The sequence below is a fragment of the Achroia grisella genome, unplaced genomic scaffold (genome assembly GCF_030625045.1).
Source record: "Achroia grisella isolate CSIRO2021 unplaced genomic scaffold, CSIRO_AGI_Agris_v1 utg524, whole genome shotgun sequence".
NCBI lineage: Eukaryota > Metazoa > Arthropoda > Insecta > Lepidoptera > Pyralidae > Achroia > Achroia grisella.
In genome coordinates, this window is record NW_026712915.1 from 117,208 (window position 1) to 136,408 (window position 19,201).

At 34.5% G+C, this 19,201-nt stretch overlaps 2 protein-coding genes across 6 annotated transcripts in view; one reads left to right on the plus strand and one right to left on the minus strand.

Moving 5' to 3' along the window:
• The window catches only part of LOC131847393 (V-type proton ATPase 116 kDa subunit a 1), a 48,382-nt gene extending 37,361 nt beyond the window's left edge, over window positions 1-11,021 (plus strand). For 4 of the 5 annotated variants that reach the window (XM_059196970.1, XM_059196971.1, XM_059196967.1 and 1 more), the window contains 10 exons: window positions 2,099-2,238; window positions 2,750-2,986; window positions 3,713-3,825; window positions 5,003-5,151; window positions 5,581-5,717; window positions 6,852-6,938; window positions 8,093-8,209; window positions 8,792-8,918; window positions 9,340-9,472; window positions 10,661-11,021. In XM_059196970.1, the coding sequence (XP_059052953.1) occupies window positions 2,099-2,238; window positions 2,750-2,986; window positions 3,713-3,825; window positions 5,003-5,151; window positions 5,581-5,717; window positions 6,852-6,938; window positions 8,093-8,209; window positions 8,792-8,918; window positions 9,340-9,472; window positions 10,661-10,760 (1,340 nt within the window). In that variant the 3' untranslated portion in view covers window positions 10,761-11,021. The remainder of the gene's footprint in view (window positions 1-2,098; window positions 2,239-2,749; window positions 2,987-3,712; window positions 3,826-5,002; window positions 5,152-5,580; window positions 5,718-6,851; window positions 6,939-8,092; window positions 8,210-8,791; window positions 8,919-9,339; window positions 9,473-10,660) is intronic. The other variant, XM_059196968.1, reaches the window with a different exon arrangement.
• Window positions 11,022-13,372: 2,351 nt separating this feature from the next.
• On the minus strand, window positions 13,373-18,617 carry LOC131847381 (uncharacterized). The gene is made up of 4 exons (XM_059196945.1): window positions 18,354-18,617; window positions 17,307-17,498; window positions 16,281-16,586; window positions 13,373-13,738 (listed from the first exon to the last, which is right to left on the minus strand). Exons 1-4 carry the CDS (start codon window positions 18,603-18,605, stop codon window positions 13,622-13,624), a joined length of 867 nt encoding a protein of 288 aa, XP_059052928.1. The 5' UTR covers window positions 18,606-18,617; the 3' UTR covers window positions 13,373-13,621.
• Window positions 18,618-19,201: the final 584 nt, after the last annotated feature.

Consider the following 19,201-nt stretch of genomic DNA (forward strand, 5'->3'; position numbering starts at 1 on the left):
ACCGATATAAATTTGGTACACAGATTGTTTGGACCCTGAGAAAGGACATTAGCTACTTATAAATGCGAAAAAAGGGTTGTAAGAGGTTGAAAGGGGAGAGAAAAGTTTATATAGCAGTATTATAAAAACTAGAAACTTGAAACTTATAAGGACATTAGCTAATTATCAATGCGAAAAAAGGGTTGTAAGAGGTTGAAAGGGGAGAGAAAAGTTTATATAGCAGTATTATTAAAACTAGAAACTTGAAACTTATAAGGACATTAGCTAATTATCAATGCGAAAAAAGGGTTGTAAGAGGTTGAAAGGGGAGAGAAAAGTTTATATAGCAGTATTATTAAAACTAGAAACTTGAAACTTATAAGGACATTAGCTAATTATCAATGCCAAAAAAGGGTTGTAAGAGGTTGAAAGGGGAGATGGAAGTTTATATGGCAGTATTATTAAAACTAGAAACTTGAAACTTATAAGGACATTAGCTAATTATCAATGCGAAAAAAGGGTTGTAAGAGGTTGAAAGGGGAGATGGAAGTTTATATGGCAGTATTATTAAAACTAGAAACTTGAAACTTATAAGGACATTAGCTAATTATCGATGCGAAAAAAGGGTTGTAAGAGGTTGAAAGGGGAGATGGAAGTTTATATGGCAGTATTATTAAAACTAGAAACTTGAAACTTATAAGGACATTAGCTAATTATCAATGCGAAAAAAGGGTTGTAAGAGGTTGAAAGGGGAGATGGAAGTTTATATGGCAGTATTATTAAAACTAGAAACTTGAAACTTACAAGGACATTAGCTAATTATCAATGCGAAAAAAGGGTTGTAAGAGGTTGAAAGGGGAGAGAAAAGTTTATATGGCAGTATTATTAAAACTAGAAACTTGAAACTTATTGTTTAGGCTGATAATTAAATATATATGACATTTAAACCTTAATATACCCTTCTTGAAAAACCCCATGCTGTCTCTTGAGAAAACCTCGGCAGGTAGTTCATTCCATAATCTAAGTGTATGCTGGAGGTAACTTCTCTGGAACAGCACGTGGTAAAATGTTTTAAAGTTTAAACCGTGGTATATACATATATACGTACAAGTCATATATAGGTGCAATTACGTTGACATTGATTGAGTTTAGAGGTTAATAAATCCTGATTTCTAACACCGGGAACCCCTCAGGAACTCGCTCCCCGGTGCGGCTGCACCCCTTCACCCTAGGCTTGCCAACTTTTTTTACAAGATATAAATTATATTCTGTCTGTCTGTTGTCTGTCTGTGAAGAATATTACACAGTATTTTAGAAAAATGGATAGTATTTTATTTATTTATTGTTTTAAATAAAATTTTTTAGAACTTGCCACACAACTTTCTAATTTACAATATTATTAATTACTGAAAAACTCTTTCAGTAAATGCTGAAAAAAGTATTTTGTATACTACATGTTTATTCAGCAGTAAAGAATATAATTTAGTAAATAACAGTATAATAATGTTTAAAACAGTATAGTTGGCAACCCTACTTGACCCCCTAAAGACTTGACGACCTCGGTGGTCCATCGGTCTAGTGCACCGCTTTACGACCGATGGTCGCGGGTTCGATTTCTCGCACGGCACAAACATTTGTATTCATGAGTATGATTGTTTGTATCGGTCTGGGTGTTTTCTATGTATAATATGTATGTATTTAAAAAAATACAAAAAATATCACAGACAAAACTAGAACAGAGATGAATGGAAGAGAAAAACATATTATGCCGACCCCAAATAAGCCAATAAGCCGGATAAGGAAGAAGCAGATGATGATAGACAACTACCTCGGTGGTCTAGCGATGTAGCACACCGCCTTATTTTCGATGGTCGCAGGTTCGATTCCTCGCACGGCACAAACATTTGCATTCATGAGTATGATTTTTTGTGTTAATCTGAGTGTTTTCGAAATATGATATGTACATAGAAAAAAATATATATGTATATGTATCAGTTATCTAGACCCATAACACAAGCTTTAGCGAGCTTAACTTGGGTCTAGAAGACGCGGTGTGAATTGTCAAAAAAAAAAAGATATCCCTGTCTTGCATTAATTGAGTGACGTGTTGTGTTGCCAGCTCCGTACACGATAATAACGTTCCCGTTCCTCTTCGCGGTGATGTTCGGGGACCTCGGCCACGGAGCGCTGATGGCCGCCTTCGGTTTCTGGATGTGCTACAAGGAGAAGCCACTCCAAGCCAAGAAGATCGACAGCGAGGTACGTTACTTTACATACATTACATTAGAAACAAATTGATACAAGGCCTCAAGATATTAATATCTCCCTCTCTCTCTCTGTCTATCTGTCTGTCTCACACACACTCACACATACACACAGAAACACACTATAAGTAATGACGTTCTATTAAGTTTAAGTTAATACCTATTTTAATTCTCTTTTTATTATGTTTTCAGTCAATTGTAATTCCAATATTTGTAAATTGTAAAATCAGGGAACTGGTACCTAAAATACAATTTTCTACTTAGTTTAGTAACCTGGGAACAAAGAAAAAAAATTAAATATTGTAGGAATTTTTTTTTTTTTTTTTAATTTATATTGGTACAAACAGTCATTACAATTATAATTACAAATATATATATATATATATATAGATGATAGACAACGAGTACCGAAAAGTATTTAGTAGTATTATATTAATAAGTAGTGTTGACATAATGAGCCTAGATATTAAGGTTAGAATTTATTATATTATATTATTCTCCAACAGATATGGACCATCTTCTTCGGCGGTCGCTACATCATTCTTCTCATGGGCCTCTTCTCCATGTATACGGGGCTGATATACAACGATATATTCTCCAAAAGTCTTAACATTTTCGGATCGTCGTGGCGGAACAATTACAATGAATCCGATTTGTTGACCAACAAATTGTTGCAGCTTAATCCCGATTCCAAAGACTACCTTCAGATCCCGTATCCATTCGGCATCGATCCAGTTTGGCAGGTATTTGGCTTTAACATTAACAATTTGTTTAATATTTTCTACTCCCGGAGGGGAACTATCTACCCCCAGTTAGTAATGTGGACTAATAACTCCATTGCTGGCCATGTATGGTACATCTATACTAATATATAAAGCTGAAGAGTTTGTTTATTTGAACGGGCTAATCTCAGGAACTAAAACTAAACTTTGTTATAAAACATTACGCAATTGCCAATACTATCTACTCTACATATACTACTAGCTGTGCCCGCGGTTTCATCTTTGTGAAATTTATAGCCTATATGTTATTCTGATGTATAAGCTATATTACTGTAAAGTTTCAACAAAATCCGTTCAGTAGTTTTTGCATGAAAGAGTAACAAATATCCATCCAAACTCAGAATCTTTTGAGTTTATAATATTAATAAGATATCTAAATATACCTAACTCAAAGGTGACTGACTGACATAGTGATCTATCAACGCACAGCCCAAACCACTGGCCGGATCGGGCTGAAATTTGATATGCAGGTAAATGTTTAAAGTTTCATACTACGTCATAACGTAGTATGAAACTTTGTCAATCGATCGGGCTGAGACTTTGCATATATAAAGCTACTATGACGTTGGCATCCCCTAAGAAAGAATTTTGATAAATTCAACTCCTAAGAGGATAAATTAAAGTGAGCGAAGCCGCTGACAAAAGCTAGTACTCTATATACGACATACTAAAACACGTGTTTCACAGCTCGCGGAGGCGAATAAGATCATCTTCATGAACGCTTACAAGATGAAGATCTCCATCATCATTGGCGTCTTCCACATGCTGTTCGGAGTTTGTCTGTCACTCTGGAATCACATGTTAGTATATTTGTATATTTTATCCGTGTTTTACCCGCGATTTCACCAGCGTGAAAGGTTTTGGGGCATTTTAGTATGAAATCTATACCTACGACCTACAGAAAAAAAACTCTGTGACAGTACAATTATATATGTCAAATAGTAAAATTATACATACCCCATTGTGGAATACTGGCCACTTATGTTTTTTTTTTGTTTATTGATTATTTTTTATAAGTGTTTGGGAAGTATTATATGCTGAAAAATTTTAGTATGAAATCTATATCTACGACCTACAGAAAAAACTCTGGCAGTACAGTTATATATCGTCGGTTAAATAGAAAAATGGTAGTATTCAAAATGTATCTTTTTACAAGACAAGCATTTAATGTTTTTTTTTAATTTATTTAAATTATTTGTTCCTTTAAAGTTTTAAATTTACACAGAAGTATTATATATCATTTTAAGTGTTTATATAATGATTAAGACGGCGTGGTTAATTTAATCTATACATATAAATAAAATAACGATATATTGAAATAACCGTTTTTTCTACATTTGAATATTTAATTCACAAAATAACATTTTTTAAATTTTTGCGTGCGCGCGTAATCTCTGAAATGGCTGGACCGATTTTGACGGTCCGTTTGTTACTAGGTGAGCTGATGTAATAAGGAGTAAGGCAAAGCGCTTTTATTTTAGGAACACAAGTTGATTTACTAACGATGACTCTAATATGAAAAATGACATTTTTCTATTTAACGATGATAACGGGTAGATATTGAACAATAAGCTTTATATTTCAAGTATTTCTAATACCAAATTGTATTCTAAATTATCACTGCTTTACATTGTTTCCTTCGGTTTCCCTTCCTGGCTCTAGTTAGTATTGTTCCTTTGTGTAATATCATTATTACATATTACATAGTATAAAACAGAGTTGCTGTCGCTGTCTGTCCGTCCCTATGTATGCTTAAATGTTTAAAACTACGCAACGGATTTTGAATCGTTTTTTTTTTAATAGATGACAAGTGATGGCAAGAGATGGGTTTATATGTATAATACATGTACACCCGTGCGAACCCGTGTGACTTAGGCTACTTTTATTTTAGAAAAAATAAGTTAAATTCCACGCGGACGAAGTCGCGGGCACAGCTAGTTATTATTATATATAAAAGATAACTTTTGTTTGGTGTAGTTACTTCAAGCGGCGCATCAGCATCTACGTGGAGTTCATCCCTCAGATCATGTTCTTGGTGCTTCTCTTCTTCTACATGGTGATGCTTATGTTCATCAAGTGGGTGAAGTACGGACCTGATGCTGACTTCCTAGGCAGTTCGGATCCTGGTTAGTTCATATGTTAATCGTAAATCTTGCTTGTAATGACGAAGGCTCGGTGGTCTAGCGGTTTAGCACACCGCCTCACTTCAGATGCTCGCGGGTTCGATTACTCGCATGATACGAACATTTGTATTCATGAGTATGCTTGTTTGTACTGGTCTGAGTGTTTCCTATATATATTCAAATTCAATATATCTTTATTCCTTATTATATAGACCTATTATATAGACCTCTATTAATTATTATATAGACCTATAGTCTATTACAGACTCTTATGATATGTCAAATCTACCGTCATAGTATTTTGTGCATTGAAGTTATATAAATAAACAAAGTGCTAATGAAATCAGCATCTGCGTGGAGTTCATCCCGCAGATCGTGTTCCTGACACTCTTCTTCTACATGGTGATGCTTATGGTCATACTATCATTGCAGAGGTTATAAAGACGAGCGCGTACTGTGCTCCGTCGATCCTCATCACCTTCATCAACATGATGCTGTTCAAGACGGACCCCAACACGCGGCCGGAGTGCGACGACACCATGTATCCAGGACAGATTGGATTGCAAAAGGTAACGCGCTGCCTCCGCCCCACACCGGCCCATCCGCCCCACACCGGCCCATCCGCCCCACACCGGCCCATCCGCCCTCCGCGGGGCATCCGCGGGGCATCCGTAGGGCCTACAACCCCAGGGTGACTCTAAGGACGGTTTACTTAAAAAATAACTGAAGCTAGATACGGAAATTGAATGCAATTAAGAATTAAATAGATTTCTTTGACTCGTATTGACACAAGAATAATGATAAAAAAATACAATTTATACACATTACAAAACAGAGTTAATGTTGGAATTTACATATTACAAAATAAGGTCAATTTAGACCACAATTCATAGTGGTAGAAAGTTAGTTTCCAGCGCTGATTTTCAGTTGGGAACACAGTTGAACTAAACAGAACTAAACTAAAGATAATATAATCTTACTTAAAAATTAGTGCTATACTTGGACACAATTTTTTTTTTAACAATAAACGCAGTGTTGTTTTAGTCATTAGCTAGATTATTCAATTGCCTATTTTTTTTATTAAGCAAATTGAGCTATTACTTGGTGCTAAAAAGACTATAGACATAGATCTGTCGTGCTGGCACTTTTTTAAAGTTCGCTGCCTAGACCCGTCAGGAACAAGTATCTAAGGAGTTTCTCAGGAGCGATAGTTATTATCTCCCCAGGGTAGAATGTGTACTTTTTAAAGGACATATTTTGTCTATGCATGAGTGGGCAGGTCGAGTGTGCATGCATGCATACTGCCAAGGGGTCCCGAAAATATATTGTTTTAAATTTGACGAGGTCATTCTTTATACATACAATTAGGAAAGAAATTATTTATTCAAATAAATTCAATTTAAGCACTTTTGAATAGTCATAGTTATCTACCGCTCATTCGGAAATCTGTCTCATCACAAGAAGAACGAGGAAGAAACTTGCGTGTTGCTCTTTTAAATAATCATTGTAATTTTACATTTCCAATTCGAAACGTGCGAATACAAACCACCAACTAGCACCAATTTTTTTTTTAAACCAGGGGTTCGATGTCACATTTTATTTCTTTTTATTGAGTTCCCGATATTTCGGCAGTGTTTCATACAATACAGGCGTGCCGTATGGTTGTTAAAGGCCAGTGGTACTCAAATTGTTTTTGTTTGCAGTTCTTCGTGATCGTGGCGCTGATGTGTGTACCAGTGATGCTGTTCGGGAAACCATACTTCATCATGAAGGAGCAGAAACAGAGAGCTGTAAGTTCTCAGAGAATATTATAATTAGCTCTTCCCGCGGTTTCATCCGCGAGAAAGTTATAGCCTATATGTTATTCTGATTTACAAGCTATATTACTGTATTTCATTAACATCCGTTCAGTAGTTTTTGGTTAAAAGAGTAACAAACATCCATACTTCCAAACTTTCGCGTTTATAATATTATTAAGATTCATTTCTTAATGAGCACTGGCTGACGAGATTACACTCTGTATATCACACACCTACCATAATGGAGTAACAAAAATTACAAACTTTTGAAAATCCACTCTACAGTTTCGCAATAAAGTCTAATTTCAAAAATTTTCATCTGTTGAGTGATTTCTGTATTTTTTTTTATATTAAAACTGTATAATACTAGGTGAACGATATGTAAACCTTTGTGGTTATTGAACTCATTTATGCTCTTTACGTTTCATGCATATTGAAAAGATGGCGGTAAGACCTGTTTTAATTAAAAAGTTTCTTGATATATTTATTTATTTACTAAAGTAGTTTGTACATAGCCGATAAATTTGACGGTCTTATAGTCTAGCTGTTTAGCATACAGCTTTACTCCCATTGGTCGCAGGTTCGAATCCTCGCACGGTACAGACATTTGTATTCTTGAGTATGATTGATTGTATTAGTAGTTGTTATCTCTTAAATAAAAATTATATTTTCACTCCTATATATATAGGGCAGTGAGATTGTTACATATTTATTTATAGAGAATAAATATAATCTCAGGACAATTCACACAGCGCCATATAGACCCAACTTAAGCTAGCTTGTGTTATGGGTACTAGACAACTGTAACTGATACATATACATAGTTTTTTTTTTTAAATACGTACGTATTTACAAAAAAAAAACTATCTATCGGTTTGGGTGTTTTCTATGTATATATTATACATAGAAAACACCCAGACCGATGCAAACAATCATACTCATGAATACAAATGTTTGTGCCGTGCGAGGAATCGAATACGCGACCATCGGTCGTAAAGCGGTGTGCTAGACTGCTAGACCACCGAAGTCGTCAATATGTAATAGGCCAATCCATATAGGCCTTATTAAATCACAAACACTATTTGAAAGTTTAAATAAATAAATAAATATGTGCAATGATCGTGATGTTTGTTCGTCTGTGTCAGCGACAGGGTCACCAGACGATCGAGGGCACAGCCGAGAACGGAGCGGCCGGAGGAGCAGCCGCCGTGGCTCCTGCACATCATCACGATGAAGACATCACCGAGGTCTTCATACACCAGGTAACGTCGTACAATAAACTTTATTGACTCATACACAACAATAACGACAAAAACAAACAACATTAACACACATTACAACAGTCTTGTGGATGATAATAGAATAGTGTAAGGGATAGGGTTAGTATAATTTTTAATATAATATATCATAATATATAATTAAAGGTTAGTAATGTGAACCAATTACTCCATTGCTAAGGAGTTGTCCAGTTGGTCTATGGTCAACTTCAATTTAGATTAACATTATCTTTATTATTATATGTCTAGTCTTACTGAATGTTAAATTAATATTATTGTAATAAATTATGTTATTCTAAGTCTAAAACTGTCCTGAAGGCAAAATACACTGTCTCATTTTTCACCAATATCGATGTGAATCCTGACAGTATATTATATTATAGCTACTCGTCCCGGCTTTGCACGGGTATAGATATGTTATATATAATATAAAATTTTCTCTTGAATCACTCTATCTATTAAGAAAAACCGCATCAAAATCCGCTGCGTAGTTTTACTGACTGCGTAGTTTGACTGAGTGACACAGTGACAGCGACTTTGTTTTATACTATGTAATGATGTGTACAGGCGATCCACACAATTGAGTACGTGCTGGGCAGTATCTCGCACACGGCGTCGTACCTGCGACTCTGGGCTTTGTCTCTTGCGCACGCGCAGCTCGCAGAAGTCGCTTGGAACATGTTGCTGAGAAAAGGTAATGTAATATAAATATTGTAATGATTTAACGACCTCGGTGGTCTAACGGTTTCGCACACCGCTTTAGGTCCCACTGAATCAATCTGAATAACAGCATTATACAGGTTGATTCAATTTTGATGCCTGACCAATCTAATCCAATCTGAATAATTGAGTGGTGATTGGATTGCAAGTTGTTATTATTGTTGTAATTTTATTTTATATGTGTATAGGTAAAAGAAAAACTGTAGAAAAAACTTGGAATACGGAGATATATATTAGGAAACTTGATAAAGACAGAAATATATGAAGTATATACTATAAAAAAGAACTATAATGTAAATACAAATTTTTGATTAATAAATACAATTCCGAGTAGCCAGTTACAAAAATTATACAGGATATTTCTAGTATAGTAAACTCGTGTGCGGTTGTTGCAGGCCTGATGTCACGTGACTTCGAAGGTGGCATCTTCCTGTACGTGGTGTTCGCGGGCTGGGCGGCCATTTCCGTCTCCATCCTCGTACTCATGGAGGGGCTCTCGGCCTTCTTGCACACGCTACGTTTGCACTGGTATGTTTTCTATGGATAATAATGGAATAGCTGCCTTTACACGCCTTTTGTATTGGTTATTGTTGGGGTTATATAGCATGGGATCTAACTGGGTTAAGTAGTCAGATAATAATAATAATAATAAGAACACAATAATTTGATTATCAGTGTGTAGTACTCGAAGGTGAGGTCAATACAAACCTTATTCGGATTAATGTTAAATTAAGGTCACCAATATTTCTTTAAAACACGTTATGTGAACGGACAAATCGAGAACTTCCTGATCAGCACTGGTAATCTGTAAGTGTTTTATCAAATCATTTCACTCATCGCTTCACTTAAGGCACACGTATCAATTGTCAAATATAAAGTTCCTACTGAGCTATCGAGTTTACCTATATTTCTAAATCACTAGTGCCTGTTTTACCTCCATCCCGCTCTCGAGCGTGTGGCGCTGCAGTCGCTATCGAGGTTTACAGAATACCAACGTACAATCCCACAGCGGATTTCGCTTTCGAATTTGTGAGTGATACTTACAGAATAGCTCTACAGGAGCGCGGAAAGCCAGCGCGCGCATTCGTAAAGGATTGCATTCTATTTTTTGTGGTCACTCTTTCGCGCGTTTATGTTCAAGTCATTACACTTTCTTTTGTAATTTATTTTGTTCCACAGATATTATTTTCCTAAGTACGTAGTAAGTACTATTTTTATAAGTGTAGAGGAAGACCGAAAAAGAGATGGATGGACTGTGTGAAAGATGATATGGTGAGAAAGGGAATAAATAACGAGATGACTGCGAACAGAGATGAATGGAAGAGAAAAACATATTACGACGACCGCAAATAAATGGGATAAGGAAGAAGCAGATGATGAGATATTATTTTTAATTAAATTTGCTTAGAAATTTAAGGTTTATAAAATATAAATAACTATATATTCTGTCTTTACTCTATAATTTCCTCAATTTAGCAATGATAATTAATAATTACAAAAAGGCGATAAAACATGATTTAAAGGACGCGGGAATACGCTCACTGTTTGCGCACGGTCTCTCTCGTTCTCTTTGTCTACATTTTAATACACATTTTTTCCCCCGTGAAAGAACGTACGTATAAAGGCATCTAAGAACCTTTCAAAGTTAATTAATTTTAAGTAATTAAATAAAAGAAATGTTTAATGTGAAACAAAAATGTTTTTCTTGTATCTCAGGGTGGAGTTCCAGAGTAAATTCTACGCGGGCGAAGGTTATCTCTTCCAGCCGTTTTCGTTCGAGGTGATACTCGACTCGGCGGGACAGGGAGAGGAGTAAAGCCCTCTCGCTCACACTACACACCGTATTATATAGCAAACCATAAACATTTGTAACGGCAGATCTATTGTATTTCTTACATCACATTACATTCACTATGGTACCTATTACACTGTCAAATATATATGATCATACATTTGTTATAGTATTGTTGTAAAACAATTTACGCATATAGATGAATTCAATGTAATTCTATTATAATAATAATTTGTGAAATATGTACACAATTGGTGTTTAAATGATATTAAAACACTTAAAATACACAGTCTTGGTAAGTGTGCAAATATATTTATAATTAATATAATATAATTGAATTAAAAATAATTTATTGACAATTGTGATTTCCTAATTTATTAATGTATAGCCGTAATTGTTTCCATTCCCAATGAAAACACTCGTATTTTTACTCTGTACTCAATGTTTATATGTTCATATATATATGACAGTATATGAAAATCCTTAGATACTTATAAAACTTCTAAAACTGTAATTAACTTATTAATATACATAATAACGTAAAGCAGGGGTGAGCAATCTTTTTCAACAATTAGCTAATATATATTTAAAATTTTTGGCGGGCCGCACATAAAGTAACTTATTAATAATTTACAAAACTTTCTTTATAATAAACATTAGAATAAATAAATTAAAGTTTAAAAAAGTATAATCATTTACAAATTTTAATGCAAAAGATGAACTCGCCAGAAAAAAATGTTTCGGTGTTAGTATGTACCACTATTTTATTATAATTAACTTTATAACAATATATTGGAGGAAGTCGATAAAATAAATTCAATTTTATAAATGCTTGGCGTGAACTTGTTTAACGGATCGCAATCGACCCGCGGGCCGCATGTTGCTCATCCCTGAGAAAGAAACTCATAATGCGCAGTACATTTCTATTTAATTTATTTAATATACGTAGCTGTGCGTTGTAATCCTATATTTAATCTACGTATTAGGTATATAAATGCTGCCGTCGAGTGGTTTCTTGCCGTAGAAGTAATTTCAGAACTACATACTTTTAAAAATATTTAAACATAGAAATTAGTTCTGCCTCATCTGTAGTCTATGGTTCCAATGATTATATGAAAGTAAGACAAACGTACTCATAGCTATTTCAATTTAATATAAAAATGTAAGTGAATATTCTTTGCCAAACCAGAGTTTAATTTTTGTATTTTGTTATTGGAAATTAGTAGATTTTTTTTATTGGAATTTTCAAGCGGATTTTCCTTCAACTAACACTATTTATTGTCTAAGTTTAACATATGACTCCTATAAGCTTTAAGCTGTAAATGAAATTTCCATTGTAACGTAAGCTGTGTTCTATAAATATACTTATAAAATTGAGCATTCTCTAGAGAGAGACAAAGCAACCGTACAACATATATCTGTCTTGCTCTTTAAATCTATAATCTAACAATCGTAAACCTGTTAACAATGTCATCTACCAAACACAATTTTAGAGAACACAACACAAATAATCATTCAAAATTTAAACCTTAACTATTATGGTTGAACTACTGGTTTATGTAAAGTAATTTCTGACAATTTTCAATCGAAACAAACACTGACATTTTTGCAATTATATATAAACTATTTGACAGTTGAAATTACATACCGAGTTGAACGGTTAGCAATCGATAGCGTCAAATAGCATGTATAATCGCTAAATTGTTAATTTCGATTTATTTCGATCGTTAATTCTTAGCAAGTACTATAGACAATCCAGATGTATTGTAATAAGTTTTAAATTAATCATATTGTCTATAGATGAATTTGATTGTGTTATATATTATTTGTGTTGAAGGAAAATTTGTCTGAAATTAATATTTGTTTTCTAAGTAATAAAATATGTGGAACGAATACTTTTATTAATATTGTTACCCGACTTCGAAGTGTACTTAAATAATTTAAAATTCAATACCAGAGGCTCTCTTTTACTAATCGAAGGATGAACATGGTCATTCCAATATTTGTCCTATAGCGTATTTATTCGGAGCGTCTTGTTCTGCATGCGTGTCGTAGTGTTACTCGGTGTTTAGTGGTAACAAATAAATATTGTTCTCGTAGCATACCTTTGTTTTATTTTATTCAACGTTTACACTAAGACAGATGATACTCATTGATTTTTAAGGTTGATAGAATTACTAATAATTATGACTATGTAAGTGGGGCTTAGCGGCGTCTATTGCACTGGTTTACGACTAACAACCTTATGTTTAAACGCAAAGAAAACAAAATGTGTTATTTCCAACGTAAAATTAAACAACGAATCTCGCGATTTATAGAATCTACTGTTTTTCTTGAAATCACAAATTCAGAGGCTTGCAGCAAAACTGTGTTCAGCAGCGTATGCCGTGCATAAGGTTTCATTATATTGTTACTGTTACTGTTAGATTAGTCTATTTTAGTTATTTTCGTAGTCTATTGTCTTATGAAATATTATGGGGAACAGAAGCCGATATTAAAATAAATTCATATTAGAAAAACGTACCATTTTAGCAATGTATAATGAGTAGTGACTCATTAAGAGAGAAATTCAAAGAGGCAAATATTCTCACCGTTTCTTGTCAATATATGCAAATATTCTTTAAGTACGCAAGAATCTTTATTAAAAATAAAACAGTTATATTCCTAAAATTAATACTAGATTTAAACACAAACTGGCTGTTCCTAAGCATCGTTTAGAAAGTCTTATGGAAATGTGTATAAAATTTTACAAAGCAAAGGATATACTGGAACTATCTTATAATAATAGTTGAATAATGGGCGTTAAAAATACTAAAATAAGGTACGATGACGAATAAATTGCATTGGTGCAATTGCATGGTGTTCAAGGCTTCGGAGGCTGCAGTTCAGTCGTACTCTGCTCCGATGGTGATGCTGATGTCGCCAGGTAACACGTTGGTCTTATGGTACCACCTGTTCGTGTCGACCACCACTGCAAACAACATAATGCTACGTAATATTATCTGTGATTATATAACATTATCTATGTCAACAGTCACAGATAATATGTAATATTAACCCTGTACAGGACTCCTTACACTCGGGCCGCTGGCTGGTACGACTGTTCCTTATTTTTAAATATTTATATTTTATATCGGTTGCTATGGTTTTGTTATTCATTCCTTTTTACTATTCCTTGTATTGCTCTCGCTTTCATATAGTTTGTTACGACATATATTTTTATAATATACTATCCTTTTACATATTGCATCTTTAATTACCACCATCGTTGGCTGCACCGACCCCAGCGCCCTATACACAGTCCCACACAAACCCCATTGCTAGCAGTGAATCTGCAACCGGGTCCTCTACTGCAAACTGAATGATACTGGCTTCACGGGCCCAGGGGATTGTAAGTAAAGTGGTCTATTAACTCCATTGCTAGCAATGAATACATACACATACATAATAAATTCACATGTTTGAAACATGTGAAAACATGTCAATGTAGACATACTACATTTCTAACAAAGGGGTTAATCCTCATTACTAACAATCCCCCCCGAATAACTAACTAATACGCTTTGACAGCATCCGTGGTCTAGCGGTTTAGTACACCACCTTAAGGCGGTTGCGGGTTCGATTCCTTTCACAATTAAAATATTTGTATTCATGAATAGGATTGTTTGTATTGGTATGAGTATTTTGTAGATATATTATGCATATGTGTACAATTTTTTTATGTGTTTCTATGAGTTATCTAGTGTCCCTAACATAAGCTGCCTGAGCCTTGACAAACCTGTGTGAATTGTCCAGGGCTAAGAAATTGTTTTAATTGCTGGTAATCTGAACTTTAATTACTCCATCGCTAGCAATGTACTAAGTCAGGTTGACCTCCACGAGGTTCCCCCTGGAAACCATCGTGATAAATTACTAGTGAATTTGTCACCATGTGCTAACTGAGCTGACCTTATTTTCATATCATCCTCCACTGGTGCCTGGCCAGCGTAAACCGTTAGCGGGTGTACCATACCATAATCATCCATTAATAAAAACTATTTTAACACGTTGAAGAGCGCGTTGAAAAATCTTATTTCTCATATAGGGACCAGCATTTTTTTTATTTCTAACTGAGGCTATGTCAAATGAACTAAGTCCGATATATCCTATAACTATGCAGTATCTCTTCGAGGGACCAGCGAATGACCGGCGAATAATTATGTACAGTAGGTACACAAATTGAAATTTAAGATGAATCATCGCAAATATTGACGTTAGAAATCTTAGTTTTTCTCAGCAATTACCAATCCTTCGGGGCTGATATTTAGATATTTAATTTTTCACATATTTGACATCATATACACTGTCATTACATTATTTAATAACTTTTGTAGCAGAGAAAAATATCTCAAAATTCAAAATTCAAAAATCATTATTTATTCATGTAGGACATTTTAGCCGCTTATGAACGTCAAATTTTTACATTATAATTTTATTTTTGCCCTACCGTCCAGTTCGGTATATAGATCCAATTGAGAAGAACTGGCAAGAAACTCAAATGAATTACCTTTTTTTTATAGGCCATTTTATTTACAATGTATTTTTATATAGGCGTCTATGTCTAACATTAAATGAATCAAAGATTGGTCTTATAAAATATAGATTTAATTAGTATAAGAAAACGGAACTGCCACATGCCCACACGTGTACAAGCGGAGTCCACCTACACATTTTTACAAAGAACTTGTGATATGAGAAAACCGTATATCTTTATAATATTACATAAACGCAAAAGTTTAGATAGATAGATCTTCAATGTTATATATATTTGTATCTTATCTCTCACACATATACGCCACGGTTAATTATAAATCCATTTGCAATGGTAGAGACAATTCGGGCGGTAAACCAGCTCCCATTGCGTGTGTGCTACAGCAATACAAAATTGGTACATAGCTCAGTGTGGAGAATCACTACACAGGAGAAAAACTTGTGATATGAAAAAACCTTTTATCTTTATAATATTACATAATGTTGTATATGGATGGATGTTTGTTATTCTTTCACGAAAAACTGATTTTGATAAAAGTTTCCAGTAATATAGCTTATACATCAGAATCACATAGACTATAATTTAAAAAGATATAATGTAAATTGAACGAAATATGATAAATATCAAATAGGTGTGATGCAGACGAAGTTGGTTAAAAATTGTTTGCGATCCCAAATAGCCAATTACTTTATTTAAAAATAAAATTTTAAAATTTAATATTTAGATCGTCAGACATCGATGTTATTTTTATATACAATTTTGAACTCCTTCTTCAACATCCCGAGGCGTCATTAAAAAAATATGTGTACAATATATACTAAATATTCTTTTTATTTCAATTTAAAACAAATCAACCACTGCAATATTCCTCCAGAAAACATTTTGGTCCTAACGAGTCGGATTAAATAGTGCATTCTATGAAATACATATAATGAGACATTGAGACAAATAAAGATTATTATTATTATTATTATATATCTACAATAAATATATTGGTACAAAAATATGCTTACATGCATATGAGCGCCTTGCCCCGGTCCGCCCATGAACACCCAGTCGACCATATCGCTCTCTGCTGTCGTTGGAAGGAAATATGGTCGATTGTAGAAGGTCCTCAGTTGTCTGGTCTCCTCATCGTAACACGTGCTCCAGCCAACATACCACGGGTCTCCAGACAGGTTCGCTCTACTCTCTTCCATGTCGAACACGTCTTGCAAGGAATTTAGTCCAGATTTGTAGGCGAAATAGAAGCAGTCGTTTATTTGCTTGCCCATTTTGCCCACCCGGTAGAAATTCGCGAAGAATTGGAATGTGAAATCCTAAAAAAATTGGTAAATCTGATGATAGCACATGATACATCGCGGATGGAACTGTATCTATTTAAAAAAAACATTTTGAGAGTGTTGGTAAGGTTATTTGATCATAGTACATAATAGATCGTGGCATAGAGCAGCCCCCCCCCCTCCTTTATGCCACGATCTATTGTGTTTTTAATACATATTTATGGGTTATATTCTTATATTTAATATATATATATATATATTTATGTTTAATACATATATGTATAGGAGCCAACAAAATATCAGCAGATTTATCACCCCTCCGATCGATCCCCCGTCCAATTCAAACTGGGATCTATATTACGACGGTCTGAGCCGAGGTTCGAACCCCTAGTGGTGTTCGACTCGTTCGTAGTCAGCCTAAAGTCGTATCCGTCAGGCAGGAGACAAACATTTGTATTCATGAGTGTGATTGTTTGTATCGGTCTGGGTATTTTTTGTGTATAATATGTATGTGTTTACGAAAAAAACTATCTATGTATTTGTATCAGTTATCTAGTACCTATAAAACAAGCTTTAGCTAGCTTTACTTGGGTCTAGATGGCGGTATGTGAATTGTACTGAGATTATTGTCATTAAAGTCACTTCCATTGCTTTTATTTGTATATTTTTTACTATAAGCATGTCTACTATGTGTTTGTAATTGATGAATAATGAATTTATCTATGTAAATATAATTAAAAATATTCTAGAAATTACTTCAATAGCCTTCCAGTTTCCTGTAGCATCTGTGACAATAACGGGCGTGGCTCCATACGCGTACAACTCCTCGAATTCTTGCGCGGTGATGTTTGAAACACGCACCACGTGGTCCACACCAATGCACATAGAACAGTCTTCCGGTGGCCGGAACAGTGATTTGGAGTTGTAAGGTAGCTCCAGTAGGCAACTCTATAGTATAATCAGTAATTATAAATATAAAGTATATTGCACTTGTAACACTGTAAAATAAAAAGATGGTTATATAAAAATTTGACAAGAGTGGACTCTGAAAGATATCATAGTTTCTTTATATGTGCCTACAACAAGGATTAGGTACATGAAGAAAAACTACATCTTTTTGTGCACGATAATGGAATGGTGCCTACGCTAACGGTTTACGCTTTCGGGGTATCAATGGAAAATTATAACATGGTTGTAGCAAATTCACCAGGAACTTATCTCCTGGTGAATTTGGTACGACTTCATGCTCATCTTATCGTCCTCCACTGGTGCCCCGTAAACGCAAACCGTTAGCGCAGGCTGGTGTACCATTCCATTATCATCTATAAAAAAATATACTTAATACCATATACCTACTGCCTACCCGCCTCGGCTTCGCACGGGTGTACATGTATTATATACGTAAACATTCGTATGAAATCACTCTATTGCTTTAAACTGCGTTAAAATCCGTTCAATTTAAAAGATCTAAGAGACAGATGGCGGAAGCGACTTGATTTTATACTATGTAAAGATATACATTTGTCATTTTCTATCAGGTAGGTACCTCGTCAGCTTATTTTCCACTCCACTAATTTACAAAACTGATTGAGGTATATGTTATGCACGTGTTACATGAAAACTTACCTTTGTCGTAATCTCTCCATACAACCACCTCGCTATTAATAATGAAATTATCACAACTGCAACGGAAAACACAATATGGCACTTGGTTTCCCCAATTTTAAATTTGTACCTATTTACTTTTCCATGAAAAGCTAATTATTGAGGTATATGTTATGTACATGTTACATGAAAACTTACCTTTGTCGTAATCTCTCCATACAACCACCTCGCTATTAATAATGAAATTATCACAACTGCAACGGAAAACACAATATGGCACTTGGTTTCCCCAATTTTAAATTTATACCCACTTACTTTTCCATGAAAGTCTAATTGGGAAATGTATGAGCTATTTAGTTTTAACGATTCAATTTTATTGATAATTTTTATGACTCTCTGTTCGGCGATTTTCAGCTTTTTTTCGCACGTTTTCTGCTTCGACTGGTTCATTATGTGGTTAAGATGCAGTGCGCAATCCGCAGACCGATTGAAAAGGGTGTTGTATTTGTTGGGGTTTATATACTCCCTGTAATCTATTTACTACTGGATATAGAGTTAAAAAATGCCCAACTATACCTGATTTGATTTATAATAAGAAACTAGTGGCTATAAATGTATAGCCACTAGTTTCTTGAATACATACATCTTAATTCTTATTCTTATTAATATTATAAACGCGAAAGTTTGTGAGTATGGATGTTTGTTACTCTTTCACGCAAAAACTACAGAACGGATTTTGATGAAACTTTACAGTAATATAGTTTATGCAACAGTAACATAGGCTATAGTTTTTATTGAAATTTAACGCGGGTGAAAATGCAGGCAAAGTTAGTAGATGTACCTATATTTTAGGTACGCAACCTAGGTACTAGGTCATTGGGCTCCCTAAAATATGGTCGAGCGCAGTGATGGCTGACTCATCCCTCATACTCGTGAACGAGTACCGCTTGTAGGGACTGGTCTGCTCTTATCACTCCGACTGATTTAATCTTATTGTGTTTTTATATTTGAGCCTAAATAAATTAGTGCTGGTTGGTAGTTTGTAT

What these genes read in the sequence shown, in the direction of transcription:
- LOC131847381 (XM_059196945.1), bottom strand. Translation starts at nt 18,605, where the DNA reads ATGAACCAGTCGAAGCAGAAAACGTGCGAAAAAAAGCTGAAAATCGCC. An exon ending in ATGGAGAGATTACGACAAAG is followed by an intron (nt 17,499 to 18,353) that starts GTAAGTTTTCAT and finishes ATTATACTATAG; the next exon opens with AGTTGCCTACTGGAGCTACC. An exon ending in GGCAAGGCGCTCATATGCAT is followed by an intron (nt 13,739 to 16,280) that starts GTAAGCATATTT and finishes ATATAATCACAG; the next exon opens with ATAATATTACGTAGCATTAT.